Source organism: Osmerus eperlanus, chromosome 21, assembly GCF_963692335.1.
Source record: "Osmerus eperlanus chromosome 21, fOsmEpe2.1, whole genome shotgun sequence".
NCBI classification, from domain to species: domain Eukaryota; kingdom Metazoa; phylum Chordata; class Actinopteri; order Osmeriformes; family Osmeridae; genus Osmerus; species Osmerus eperlanus.
In genome coordinates, this window is record NC_085038.1 from 1,807,413 (window position 1) to 1,821,933 (window position 14,521).

Consider the following 14,521-nt stretch of genomic DNA (forward strand, 5'->3'; position numbering starts at 1 on the left):
CACCCCCCTCCTCTCCTACCCTGCCCCCCTCCACACCCCCCTCCTCTCCTACCCTGCCCCCCTACACACCCCCCTCCTCTCCTACCCTGCCCCCCTACACACCCCCCTCCTCTCCTACCCTGTCCCCCTCCACACCCCCCTCCTCTCCTACCCTGTCCCCCTCCACACCCCCCTCCTCTCCTACCCTGTCCCCCTCCACACCCCCCTCCTCTCCTACCCTGCCCCCCTCCACACCCCCCTCCTCTCCTACCCTGCCCCCCTACACACCCCCCTCCTCTCCTACCCTGCCCCCCTCCACACCCCCCTCCTCTCCTACCCTGCCCCCCTACACACCCCCCTCCTCTCCTACCCTGCCCCCCTACACACCCCCCTCCTCTCCTACCCTGTCCCCCTCCACACCCCCCTCCTCTCCTACCCTGTCCCCCTCCACACCCCCCTCCTCTCCTACCCTGCCCCCCTCCACACCCCCCTCCTCTCCTACCCTGCCCCCCTACACACCCCCCTCCTCTCCTACCCTGCCCCCCTACACACCCCCCTCCTCTCCTACCCTGTCCCCCTCCACACCCCCCTCCTCTCCTACCCTGCCCCCCTCCACAATGAATGTACCCGTCTATACCAGTGCAGGTCTTCTCAGTAGGGACGGCACTGAGTTGAATACCCGCGCCTCGTGCCAAGGCGGTCTGTGTTTGGAGTTTCTGTTTAGTCGGGGGAAGCTAACGTCCTGTCCTTACTTCCATGACACAGCACTTTCAGCTGGCTTTGATTGACTCCAACCCCTGCACTTTGTCCAAAGCTGAAAGTAAGTAGCATCTGTTCCGCACACACACACAGTGCAACATAGCTACATTGTTTTCCTTCAGTGTTGAAACGCTCTGAAACCTGCCTGATTTTGATTGAGTTTCTTGATGCTTTTGTTCATTGTTTATGACCAAATGTCAACACTTTATGATTAAGAGTACACAGTTCTGAATGGGAGTGTGTTGGGTCACATTCACAAATATACAAAAATACAAACAGACAGACACACGTGTAGATGCGCACACACACACACACACACACAAGCACAGACACACACACACACACACACACACGGTTGTTATTATTTTCATTGCGTCTGCTTTGACCCAGCTGTATCACATTGCCATGGAACCAGTTACCAAGGAGACGGTGAGAACCATTCCTCCTGCGTGTTAGCCAGAAGGGGCTCGGAAAAGGACACACACACACGCACACACACTCCCCCCAGACACTCGCTGACTCTCTCAGTCAAACGTGCACAGGCACATCAAGGGCGCGCTCTCCTTACTGGGGGTCTGTGTGTGTGTCCATCCATCTGCTGGGAGACACTTCTCGTACACACTGCAGCGCCACAGACAAAAGAAGCAGGCTGGAGAGGAGAGCGTCTCTCTTCCTCTCCTCCTCCTCCCTCTTACTCTGCCACGCAGGGACCTGACCCACCCTCTCCCTCCGGATCACCGCTGCTTCACCGCTCGTCCTGTTTTCGTGCCTCACCACATTTGTCATCCGATACCCTTTTTCTTTGTCTTGACGATGCCTTTTTCCTTCCTTCCACAGTCCAGTTCCACATCGCTCATCTGTATGAGATTCAGGTAAGCTTCTCTCTCGTCTCCCGCCCTGATCCGGCGCTCGTCTCCGTGTGTCCGCTGAAGAGATCCTAGGTTAAGAGTCCAGACGCCGTGGGCTGTGCTGGCGGGCGGGGGGGGGGGGGGGGGGGAGGGGGGGGGGGGGTGTATGGGCACCAGCGATGTTGTAGCCGTGGCAACGAACGTTGAGGGCGGGGTGGTCTGTGTCTCGCTCGGTCGCTGTAGGTAGTTCGTATTCCAAAGCTTTGGTTTTGTGGCATAGTGACTTGTCACAGTGCTGGCAGAGAGGAGGAGGAAGGCTCCTGGGTGGGGGGGGGGGCGAGGGGAGGTGGTTTCTGCTGTGTCAGGGTGCGCTGGGGTGGAGCCAGACTAGCGGAACAGCCCCCCCACTACCTAAATGGAGATTGTATAGATTGGTGTTGATGGAAGGCAAGATTGATGCCCTCCCCCTCATGGTTAATAGTCCTACTGTGCTTTTACCCCCCACGCACACACACACACGCGCGCGCGTGCTCACACACATACTACATCTGTCGGTTCCCTCCCTTTTGCTGCATGCTGATGCATCTTCCCCCCTCTCTGACACGTGTATCTTCTGTGGTGTGTCATCTCCTGTCTCTGTGGTGTGTCATCTCCTGTCTCTGTGGTGTGTCATCTCCTGTCTCTGTGGTGTGTCATCTCCTGTCTCTGTGGTGTGTCATCTCCTGTCTCTGTGGTGTGTCATCTCCTGTCTCTGTGGTGTGTCATCTCCTGTCTCTGTGGTGTGTCATCTCCTGTCTCTGTGGTGTGTCATCTCCTGTCTCTGTGGTGTGTCATCTCCTGTCTCTGTGGTGTGTCATCTCCTGTCTCCTGTGTTCTCCAGAAGAGATACCGTGCTGCCAAGGAGGCGTACGAGAGTCTCCTGCAGACAGACCAGCTCCCAGCACAGGTGAAGGCCACCACCCTGCAGCAGCTAGGTAAGACCACACGCATGCATGCATGCACACGCATGCACGCACACATGCACGCACACACGCATGCACATGCACACGCACACACAGCGCAACACATTTCCATTGTTTTGCTTTGCACGCAGTGTTGAAACGAGCCTGCTTGCTGATTTTTAGATTCTTGTGAGCTTCTTGAAGCTTTTGTTTCAGTGTTTATGACCAAAGTAGTCTTTACCGCTTACGTTGTACGTAGCTGACACTGGACTTAAAACAAGTGCTGTAGTTTTGGGTGTTTAGTGCTTGGCGTTATAAGAATGTCATATATAAAAGGTCAGTCAGTGTACCACAACTGGTGAATGACGACATGGATTCCTAATGGCTGTAATGATATTAACTTGTGTGTGTGTGTGTGTGCTCTCTCTCCCCCAGGCTGGATGCACCACACTGTGGAGCAGCTGGGGGATAGGGCTAACAAGGACAGCTATGCCATCCAGTGTCTGCAGAAGTCCCTGGAGGCAGACCCTGGCTCAGGCCAGTCCTGGTACTACCTGGGCCGCTGTTACTCCAGCATCGGCAGAGTCCAGGACGCCTTCGTCTCCTACAGGCAGTCTATCGACAAATCAGAGGCCAGCGCTGACACGTGGTGTTCCATAGGGTGAGGACCACGCCCACACCGAGTGTCTCTCTCTCTCTCTCTGTCTCTGTCTCTGTCTCTGTGTCTCTCTCTCTCTCTCTCTCTCTGTCCCTCTCTCTCAGCAGCAGAACCAGCCCATGGTGGTCTCTAACCTCCTCTCCCCTCCAGGGTGCTGTACCAGCAGCAGAACCAGCCCATGGACGCCCTGCAGGCGTACATCTGCGCGGTGCAGTTGGACCACGGTCACGCGTGGGCCTGGATGGACCTGGGCACGCTGTACGAGTCCTGCAGCCAGCCACACGACGCCATCAAGTGCTACATCAACGCCACGCGCAGCAAGGCCTGCACCAACACACCCACGCTCACTCAGCGCATCAAATGCCTGCAGGTGAGCAGCCCGTCACCGGCCAGAGAGGACACGCCCCCTGCCCCGCCCCCCTGCAGAAACCAGGATCACGATGGGAGCGCTGTTTTACCAGTTCGATAGTGTTTCTCTGCGTCCGTGTTGTTGACCCTATCCAGGGGGTTTCAGACCCGCAGCAGGCGTCTGGGTGCCTTGTGTCCTGCCGTAGTGCGCTTGTTGTTTTGGTTGCTATGTGAAGCCCATTGCGTTTTTATCCTGACGCTGGTCTCACAACCAAAAGGACGTTAGTTTTGGGTTGTGCTCGTCCTCTGTCCCAGAGAGAGGGAGTGTTCGGTCCTCAGACACCCGTGTTTCCTCCCTTAAACCCCCGAGACAAGCCGTGGCTTCTCTTACATCCCTTTCCTCTTCTGTGTGCGCATGAACCAGGAGTCATTCTCACCCCTGTGATTAAGGCATCATTTCATGGCATTAAGACAAACATGACAGCTTGTTTTAATGATTTTGTTTGATGATTGTTTGTTTAGTCCCCCCCCACCCCACCCCCCCCCCCCCCCTCCTCCCCTCGTTCTTGTTGTTGTATTCATTCAGAAATGTTTATGCATACAGGCCATATACGGATCTCCCTGTTTGGTTGACATGTTGGCTACATGCTACAAGCTAGCTACTCTTTTAACTGCCACACATGCACATTCGTACTCAGTCAGAGAAGTTCTGGCTGGCGTGGCAGAGCAAGCACCCGCCTCACTGACCACACACACTTTCATTGACCTTTTTTCTATCATCTTTTTTTGGGAGGTCGTTATTAAAATGTTTGTTTTCTGTCACGCGTTTTCCATTCCCCTTAGGCTCAGTTGAGTAAACCCCAGCTCACTAGTCCTCAGACTAAAAGTAAAAGGCTTCCTCTTATTGAGGATGCCTGGAGTCTACCAATCCCAGCAGAGCTAACCTCCAGACAGGGAGGCCTGAATACTGCACCGCAGGTGAGACCAGATAGAGTAAACACACCCCTACTACACACACACACACACACACACACACGCTACCACAGGTAACACCTCGGCTGAGCTCACCAGGTTGTAACAGATGCCCTAAGCTGCAGTGTAAAGCTTTAAGCCTGTCGCTGCTTTAACCATTCTTAAAAGTCGTTGCTAGGAAACCAGCGTTGGTGATTTACGTCACAGTTGTTGAGGATTGTCATGTTATGACTGCTAGACGGCATTTGTTATGACTTGTTGGGGCCATTTGAAGCGTTGCCTAATCTGTCCTCACCCCCTCACCCCCCTCCCCTCCACACCGGACACAGCCACAGGCCAGCTTGACCAATCACAGGCCTTCCCCTCCACAACCTGCTCACAGCACAGTGAGCACACTTCCTCCCCGGATCACACTGTGGAGTCACAGCAGGAACGTGTGAAATAACTCATCACCCATATTTCGACATACATTTCATGTCTCCCATTACCGTATTTAGCTGGGTTTGATCATTCAAATGAAAAAAATAAATTGGACCTGATTGGTCGGAGCCAAGACTGTCCCGCCCCCTTCCCCAAATCGAGGGTCTGTGATTGGTTATGCCATGCCTCTGTAGTGTAGACCCAGGCTGGTTGTGTTGACGTTCATCTTCTCCTAGCAGCTGACCTTAGGTGCCCTGTAGCCACTCCAGCCAACAGCGCCACCTAGAGGTGGACCACAACTCACTCACTCTCATACTAGACAGCTGTAGTGTGTGTGTGTGTGTGTGTGTGTGTGTGGGTAAAGCCCTCCCCCCCCCCCCTCACGTGAAATCAGGCGTTCATATGAAAGTGTGAAGTTTGTACTCCTTTGAAGCCTTGTTGATGGGGTAGCGAGAGCGAGCAGCTACCAAGCTGTCCCTCACTTGTCTCAAGTGACTGCAACAAATATCAGGTTTTGGTGTTCCTTTGCTCTGGCCACAGTGGACATTTAGCATGTCTGCTAAAGTGGACTCTTAGCATTGTGCTACAAGTCAAGAACCAAAATATAAAGAAGGAAAAAATAAATAAAAAATGTACACCCTAAATTGTACCTAGAGGAGGTAAACTGCTAGGTTACTGAACGAGCACCTCAGGGCACTAGCCAAGCAGCGCCAGCATGGTGCCAGTTGCAGTCACTTCCCTGTAAAACTACCACTGAGGTAAGGGAGGTCTGTGATTGGATGACATTTCAGTGAAAATCCACTCCAAAGGTTTAAGTTCCCTTTGTATGTTATCGCTTTTCACAACCTGCCTCCATCACTCTCTCCCCCCCCTGTGCCAAGCTTGTGTTTGGACAGAGGTAACGTATGTCCTGTGAGTCACTGAGGCACCAGGGGAGGAGCGTGGAGAGGGGCGTGGGGCTGGGCGGTACACGGTGTGGGGGGCGAGGGGGGGGGGGGGGGGGGCGTTCACGGGGGTGTGGGTGGAGTCACCTGATGGTGCTGCTGCTGGAGCAGCTGCTGTTGATCCCCTGGAGAGCCGACACGAGATCACAGCAGCCTGTCGTTTTGTCTCTCCCCCCTCTCCTCCCCCCTCTCTTTCTCCTCCCCCACGCTGGCGTCCATACCTGGGCCGCATTAACATTTACTGTCTCTCCTCTCCCTCTGTTTTTCCCCTCCCCCCATCTGTAATATTCTCCACTCCTCCATATCATCCTTCCTTCCCCTCTGTCCTCTGCTGCTACCTCTCCACCACCCCTGCACTCCCTTCTCTCCCCTAACCCCCCCTCCCTCCCTCTGTCCTCTGCTGCTACCTCTCCACCACCCCTGCACTCCCTTCTCTCTCCTAACCCCCCCTCCCTCCCTCTGTCCTCTGCTGCTACCTCTCCACCACCCCTGCACTCCCTTCTCTCCCCTAACCCCCCCTCCCTCCCTCTGTCCTCTGCTGCTACCTCTCCACCACCCCTGCACTCCCTTCTCTCCCCTAACCCCCCCTCCCTCCCTCTGTCCTCTGCTGCTACCTCTCCACCACCCCTGCACTCCCTTCTCTCCCCTAACCCCCCCATCCATCCCTGCCCGTCCCGTCCCCAGGCGTGTAAGCCCCAGGCCACCACGGAGGGGAGGGCAGCAGGTCAGTCTCTGCCCCCCCATATAGGAGCCCTGGGCCCGGGGGAGGACCAGTCCAGCCCGGCCAAGCGCCGGAGGGCTTCCAGCCCAGCCAAGGTACAGCACCCCCCACACACCCAGGACACTCGGGTCTGAAATTCACTTTTCAAAGGTTGAAAACAAAACAACAAACTCTGAGGTAGTTTTGTTCACCTCCTCTGCTCTCTCAGGGTCAGCCAGACTCATGGACCGCCCCCACACAACAGCCGGTCCCTAACTGGTACCTATCGCCACAGAAGCTACAGGTAAGCTGCCACACACGCTCTCTCCCGTGCACACCCTCCTCACGCTGTGGTAACCATGATGTCTCACGGAGCGCGCTCCTGTCCCCCAGCACCTGGAGCAGCTAAGGGGCAGCAGGGACAGTCTGAAGCCCCTGCAGCTGCAGACCCTGGAACAACTAGAGGCTCAGCTCAACCTGATGCAGCAGCACCAACAGCAGGTACACACACACACACCAACAGCAGGTACACACACACACACACCAACAGCAGGTACACACACACATACACATACAGACCCCTGCAGTGCTGGTTCCTTCTCTCTGACCATATTGTCCCCCTCTCTGACCTCATGTCCCCCTCTCTGACCTCATGTCCCCCTCTCTGACCTCATGTCCCCCTCTCTGACCATATTGTCCCCCTCTCTGACCTCATGTCCCCCTCTCTGACCTCATGTCCCCCTCTCTGACCATATTGTCCCCCTCTCTGACCTCATGTCCCCCTCTCTGACCATATTGTCCCCCTCTCTGACCTCATGTCCCCCTCTCTGACCTCATGTCCCCCTCTCTGACCTCATGTCCCCCTCTCTGACCATATTGTCCCCCTCTCTGACCATATTGTCCCCCTCTCTGACCTCATGTCCCCCTCTCTGACCTCATGTCCCCCTCTCTGACCATATTGTCCCCCTCTCTGACCATATTGTCCCCCTCTCTGACCTCATGTCCCCCTCTCTGACCTCATGTCCCCCTCTCTGACCATATTGTCCCCCTCTCTGACCTCATGTCCCCCTCTCTGACCTCATGTCCCCCTCTCTGACCTCATGTCCCCCTCTCTGACCATATTGTCCCCCTCTCTGACGTCATGTCCCCCTCTCTGACCATATTGTCCCCCTCTCTGACCTCATGTCCCCCTCTCTGACCATATTGTCCCCCTCTCTGACCTCATGTCCCCCTCTCTGACCTCATGTCCCCCTCTCTGACCATATTGTCCCCCTCTCTGACGTCATGTCCCCCTCTCTGACGTCATGTCCCCCTCTCTGACCTCATGTCCCCCTCTCTGACCATATTGTCCCCCTCTCTGACCATATTGTCCCCCTCTCTGACCTCATGTCCCCCTCTCTTACCATATTGTCCCCCTCTCTGACCATATTGTCCCCCTCTCTGACCTCATGTCCCCCTCTCTGACCATATTGTCCCCCTCTCTGACCTCATGTCCCCCTCTCTGACCATATTGTCCCCCTCTCTGACCTCATGTCCCCCTCTCTGACCTCATGTCCCCCTCTCTGACCATATTGTCCCCCTCTCTGACCTCATGTCCCCCTCTCTGACCTCATGTCCCCCTCTCTGACCATATTGTCCCCCTCTCTGACCATATCGTCCCCCTCTCTGACCTCATGTCCCCCTCTCTGACCTCATGTCCCCCTCTCTGACCATATTGTCCCCCTCTCTGACCATATTGTCCCCCTCTCTGACCTCATGTCCCCCTCTCTGACCATATTGTCCCCCTCTCTGACCATATTGTCCCCCTCTCTGACCTCATGTCCCCCTCTCTGACCATATTGTCCCCCTCTCCCCACAGATGAGGCAGAACCCTTCAGGACAGCTGCGCCCCTCCCTCCCCAACGGCCCCAGCTCCCTCCCCCCTCCTCACCCCGGCCTCCACCCATCCCGCCCCCACCTCGGCGCCCCACCCCGGCCCCCCTTTCCTCTTCCTCAACCACTGGCCAACGGGCCCCTGGGCCCTGGCCCTGGCACACACAGACACTTGGAGCCTCTTTCTGTGGGCAATAACTGTTCTACCAATAATAACCAGCCAGTGGGCGTTGCCGTGGGCGTGGCCCCTGGACCCCACGGAGACGTGCCTTACCTGCAGCCTGGCGCACTACTACCTCACACCTGCACAAGCACCCAATCACAGGACCCGCGCCGGACCCTGCACCTCAACTCCACTCAGGTGAGGAGGGGGCGGTGCAACTGTCTTCTTAACTTGGGGCTAGAATGCCCACAGTGTCCAGGGTCCAGACTAGACACTGGACCCTGAGAAGGTTCTAGATCCAGAGAAGGTTCTAGGAGAGTCAGTAGGGTTCTGTCTGACTGTGTCTCCCTCTGTGTTCTCAGGGGCTCCAGAAGGGTTCTGGGCCACGCTGGGCGGGTCCGAACGGGGAAGGGCTTCTCTCGCACCCCCAGACGCCCGACTCTGCCCCCCACAATCAGGTCGGACATTCCTCCGCCACGCCATCACCGAGGCAACAGACCCTCAACCACCTCCCGGCCCCGCCCCCTCCTCACTCTGCTACCTCAGGTGGAGCTCCGGACGCCCCGCCTACCAAAGATGCCCCGCCCCTCGGCAACGGCCTGGCCCCCACGGCAACGGACCCTGCCCCCGAGGGCCCCGTGGCGGCGGAGGGCTTATCCAATCACGTGGCGGGAGGCGAGGGGGTGGGCGGGTCCCCGGGCCTTAGCTCAGACAATCCCAAGGACGGCCCCCAGGGGCCCTGCGAGGGCGGGGCCGCCAAGGGCTGCTCCGCCCACAGGAAGGTCAACAACCTCCATCACGGCTCCCTCCCGCCTCTGGCCCCGCCCCAGGGGAGCCCCACCTCCTCCTCCCCCATCTCAGCCATGTCCACAGCCACGCCCTCCCCCAAGTCGTCCTCTGAGCACGCTCAGACGAGCACCCACAGCCCCGGCAACAGCAGCAGCAACCCCGCCGCCGCCACGCCGCCCGGCCCCACCCTCAACGGCAACGGGAAGGGGGGCATCTCGGAGGACTCCCGGAGTCCCCTGAAGGCCGAGCCCCCCTCGGCGCCGTGCCACCGGGGCCCCGGCCGACACCCCTCCCCCTCGTCCTCCGTGTCCATCTACCCAAGCTCCTCAGATGTACTCAAGGCCTGCAGGTAGGCCTCTCTCCCCACACACCTCCTCTCCCCCACACACCTCCTCTCTCCCCACACACCTCCTCTCTCCCCACACACCTCCTCTCCCCCCCCACACCTCCTCTTCCCCCCCCACACCTCCTCTCCCCCCCCACACACCTCCTCTCCCCCCACACACACCTCCTCTCCCCCCACACACCTCCTCTCCCCCACACACCTCCTCTCCCCCACACACCTCCTCTCCCCCCACACACACCTCCTCTCCCCCACACACCTCCTCTCCCCCACACACCTCCTCTCCCCCACACACCTCCTCTCCCCCCACACACACCTCCTCTCCCACACACACCTCCTCTCCCCCACACACCTCCTCTCCCCCACACACCTCCTCTCCCCCCACACACACCTCCTCTCCCCCACACACCTCCTCTCCCCCACACACCTCCTCTCCCCCACACACCTCCTCTCCCCCACACACCTCCTCTCCCCCCACACACACCTCCTCTCTCCCCACACACCTCCTCTCCCCCACACACCTCCTCTCCCCCCACACACACCTCCTCTCCCCCACACACCTCCTCTCCCCCACACACCTCCTCTCTCCCCACACACCTCCTCTCCCCCACACACCTCCTCTCCCCCCACACACACCTCCTCTCCCCCACACACCTCCTCTCCCCCACACACCTCCTCTCCCCCACACACCTCCTCTCTCCCCACACACCTCCTCTCCCCCACACACCTCCTCTCCCCCCACACACCTCCTCTCCCCCCACACACACCTCCTCTCCCCCCACACACACCTCCTCTCCCCCCACACACACCTCCTCTCCCCCCACACACACCTCCTCTCTCCCCACACACCTCCTCTCCCCCCACACACCTCCTCTCCCCCCACACACCTCCTCTCCCCCCACACACCTCCTCTCCCCCCACACACCTCCTCTCCCCTGTTGTGGCTCTGTTCCAGTTCTCAGCCTGGGCCTCTCTCTCCTGCCTTAGCTGTGTTTGGATGTGTGAAGGCACCTGCTTAGTGAGGAAACGGGCCTTCTGAACGTACCTGGGCCCTGTTCCATTCCTGCTCATCCCGTGCTTGCTTGTGTCCTTCTCCTGGGTCCCTGTTGTTGTTTGTTTAGTTTCTGTTGGGTTTAGAAGCCTGTGTCTCCCTCTAGTGTGGTACTGCATCATCACCTGGATGGGATGCGTGTTCCCAGGGTAACTGGCACATGTGGTCCAGGAGACCCCGACCAAGAGACGTTTAAATTACTACAATGATTTGTTCCTGATCTGCTCTCCTCTTGTGGGTCTAACCAGGACTGTTTGTAAATTTATATTTTAACCAATCATGACCACGGAGCTGTGCTCGATTGATCTTGCCTGGCATAGAAGCCAAAAGGGGCGTGTCCTGAAATGCCTTTGAAATATCTCCTCCCACTCAGATCTCTGAAACGTTTCATGAGGTGTGTTGGACTTCATGCAGTGCCGCAGGCGACTGCAGGCGGCTGACTTGAAGCAGTGCATGCTGGTTAGACTTTTTGTCCGACTTGAGACGGCGCCGAGGCTAGGTCACTGTGACGTAGCCATCAAAGTACCGTGAGATCGATTCGAGAACTGCCGGCTGTGTAGCCGAGCGCATTTTCTCAAGAGCAACTGCACGGGTTCTAATGACGACACAGCTATTTCATGATTGGCCAGACTCACACACGACAACTTTTGACGCCTGTTTTGTAATTATTCTGACACCTTCAATTCGCCAACGCTCAAATCTGGACCAAACTGTTTAATTGAATTAAATATTTGTTGAAGAAAGGGTTTTAGTCCGCCTCTTCACTAACGGAAAGACTAAGTTTAATTGAGTTCTGGTTTTATTATCAATCTGCAGATTGGAGAAAGAGTTTAACATAGCCCAATACATAAAATGACACATTTCAGTGCACTGGTTAGTGCAAGTTTTAATGCGAAAACAATTACATTCTCAACCATGCAGTTAGTCAGCAATAAAGTAAGCAAACAGCGTTTGATTGGCAATGACTGATGTGCAACGCAGCAAACCACGAGAAGCTGAAATGTCAGAGTTTAAGGAGGCGTTTTTAACTCCCAACTGCAAGCAACAACTCTCGCCAGAAGTTTCATGAAACCGCAGTCGATGTCGAACGCACCTATTACTGTTTCCAATGTCGGGTCTGTGTGACCCTGTGACCCCTGGTCCTCAGAGAGGAAGGGTCTGTGTGACCCTGTGACCCCTGGTCCTCAGAGAGGAAGGGTCTGTGTGACCCCTGGTCCTCAGAGAGGAAGGGTCTGTGTGACCTCTGGTCCTCAGAAAGGAAGGGTCTGTGTGACCCCTGGTCCTCAGAGAGGAAGGGTCTGTGTGTGTAACGTCCTCCTTGTCTTCCAGGAACCTGGGAAAGAACGGCCTGTCCAACAGCAGCATCCTGCTGGATAAGTGCCCGCCCCCTCGCCTGCCACCGCCCCCCTCCCCGGCCCTGCCCAAGGACAAGCTCAACCCCCCCACGCCCAGCATCTACGTGAGGCCTGCTTCTCTCACACACACACACACACACACACACACACCATGCATATACACACCTAACAGCTATGTTAATTTATATTATACATGATTCTAAATGAGTGTGTCCATGTTGTGATTCTGAGATGTCTGCTCAGGTATTAATATTGTGTCTGTGTGTGTGTGCGCGTGCGTGCGTGCGTGTGTGTGTGCAGCTGGAGAACAAGAGGGATGCATTCTTCCCTCCACTGCATCAGTTCTGCACAAACCCCTCCAACCCTGTCACGGTCATCAGAGGCCTGGCTGGAGCCCTCAAACTAGGTGAGACTCTGTCTGTCTCTCTCTCTATCCCTCCTCTCTCTGTCTCTCTCTGTCTCTCTCTCTGTCCCTCTCGTCTCACGCTCATGAGAGCCTTCTGTCTTGCTGTTGCTTACTCAGTGGCGCCACCTGCTGAATGCATCTTCACAGCACCTTCACAGCCTTGCCCCTTCTGATCTGAACTCATTCCTCCACACGTCCTAATGTTTCCTCCCTCCCCGCCCCCGCCCCTCCAGACCTGGGCCTGTTCTCCACTAAGACCCTGGTGGAGGCCAACCCGGAGCACCTGGTGGAGGTGAGGGCCCAGCTGGCCCAGCCTGCTGATGAGAACTGGGACCTGAGCGTCTCCAGGAAGACCTGGCGCTGCGAGAGCAGCCGCTCCCACACTACCATCGCCAAGTACGCCCAGTACCAGGCCTCCAGCTTCCAGGAGTCCCTACGGGTCAGTCCCACACACACACACTCTCAGGAGTCCCTACGGGTCAGTCCCACACACACACACTCTCAGGAGTCCCTACGGGTCAGTCCCACACACACACACACTCTCAGGAGTCCCTGAGGGTCAGTCCCACACACACACACTCTCAGGAGTCCCTGAGGGTCAGTCCCACACACACACACACTCTCAGGAGTCCCTACGGGTCAGTCCCACACACACACACTCTCAGGAGTCCCTACGGGTCAGTCCCACACACACACACACTCTCAGGAGTCCCTGAGGGTCAGTCCCACACACACACACTCTCAGGAGTCCCTGAGGGTCAGTCCCACACACACACACACTCTCAGGAGTCCCTGAGGGTCAGTCCCACACACACACACACTCTCAGGAGTCCCTGAGGGTCAGTCCCACACACACACACTCTCAGGAGTCCCTGAGGGTCAGTCCCACACACACACACACTCTCAGGAGTCCCTGAGGGTCAGTCCCACACACACACACACTCTCAGGAGTCCCTGAGGGTCAGTCCCACACACACACACACACTCTCAGGAGTCCCTGAGGGTCAGTCCCACACACACACACACGTGTGGAACACATGTTACTCAGTCCCTCCCAGCAGCGTGTGTTTGTGTTCCAGGAGGAGAACGAGAAGAAGGCGCTGAAGGAGCCCTCCGACACGGAGCCTGCCTCAGCCGACAGGTTAGACACGCTCTCTCACTCACTCACGCTCACATGCACACGCCTCACACACTCTCTCTCTCACACGTTCACACAGTCCTACCTGCATTTGATGACATGATTTAATAGCGTCCCCCCCTCTCCCTGTCCCGTGCAGCGCGGCACGGAAGAGGAGGAGTCCCTTAAAGCACATCAAGTTCGGGACCAACATCGACGTGTCCGACGAGAGGAAGTGAGTAGGGGCGGGCAACACTCTCTCTCACACACACACACGCATGACTCCAGCAGGCCAGCCTGGTCACAGGAGGCAGGTGATCCAGAGATGTACTGTTGGCATGGTGATGATCTGACCTCCTCCTCCCTCCTCTGCCACCCCCCTCTCCTCCACCCCCCTCTCGTCCTCTCCTCCCCCCCCCCCCCTTCTCGTCCTCCCCCCCAGATGGAAGCTCCAGCTGCAGGAACTCAGTAAGCTGCCAGCCTTCAGCAGGGTGGTCTCCGCCGGCAACCTGCTCAGCCATGTGGGCCATCCCATCCTGGGCATGAACACAGTCCAGCTGTACATGAAGGTCCCTGGGAGCAGAATACCAGGTAAGGAGTGCTCATACTCATTCACACACACACTCACTCATTAGTTTATTTTCTCTGCTGGTGTGTTAGTGTTTGACCATGTCTCCCCCCCCCCCCCCCCCCCTCTCTCTCTCTCTCTCCGTGTGTGTGTGCGCCTCAGGTCACCAGGAACACAACAACTTCTGTTCGGTAAACATCAACATCGGCCCAGGGGACTGCGAGTGGTTTGCTGTGCCAGAACCTTACTGGGGAGTCATGAGCACCTTCTGTGAAAAGTAAGAAGAGT

General features: G+C 57.0%; 1 protein-coding gene across 2 annotated transcripts in view; it reads left to right on the top strand.

Annotated features, from left to right (window-relative positions):
- Positions 1–14,521, top strand: part of LOC134007171 (lysine-specific demethylase 6A-like) — a 28,625-nt gene that overhangs the window by 10,381 nt on the left and 3,723 nt on the right. Inside the window, exons 7-24 of one of the 2 annotated variants that reach the window (XM_062446399.1) lie at positions 745–799; positions 1,576–1,610; positions 2,467–2,560; positions 2,963–3,188; positions 3,336–3,555; positions 4,377–4,511; positions 6,554–6,685; positions 6,799–6,873; positions 6,963–7,070; positions 8,428–8,802; positions 8,967–9,742; positions 12,117–12,246; positions 12,443–12,548; positions 12,782–12,987; positions 13,628–13,689; positions 13,826–13,900; positions 14,108–14,256; positions 14,396–14,510. In XM_062446399.1, coding sequence (XP_062302383.1) covers positions 745–799; positions 1,576–1,610; positions 2,467–2,560; positions 2,963–3,188; positions 3,336–3,555; positions 4,377–4,511; positions 6,554–6,685; positions 6,799–6,873; positions 6,963–7,070; positions 8,428–8,802; positions 8,967–9,742; positions 12,117–12,246; positions 12,443–12,548; positions 12,782–12,987; positions 13,628–13,689; positions 13,826–13,900; positions 14,108–14,256; positions 14,396–14,510 — 3,074 coding nt within the window. The remainder of the gene's footprint in view (positions 1–744; positions 800–1,575; positions 1,611–2,466; positions 2,561–2,962; positions 3,189–3,335; positions 3,556–4,376; positions 4,512–6,553; positions 6,686–6,798; positions 6,874–6,962; positions 7,071–8,427; positions 8,803–8,966; positions 9,743–12,116; positions 12,247–12,442; positions 12,549–12,781; positions 12,988–13,627; positions 13,690–13,825; positions 13,901–14,107; positions 14,257–14,395; positions 14,511–14,521) is intronic. The other variant, XM_062446401.1, reaches the window with a different exon arrangement.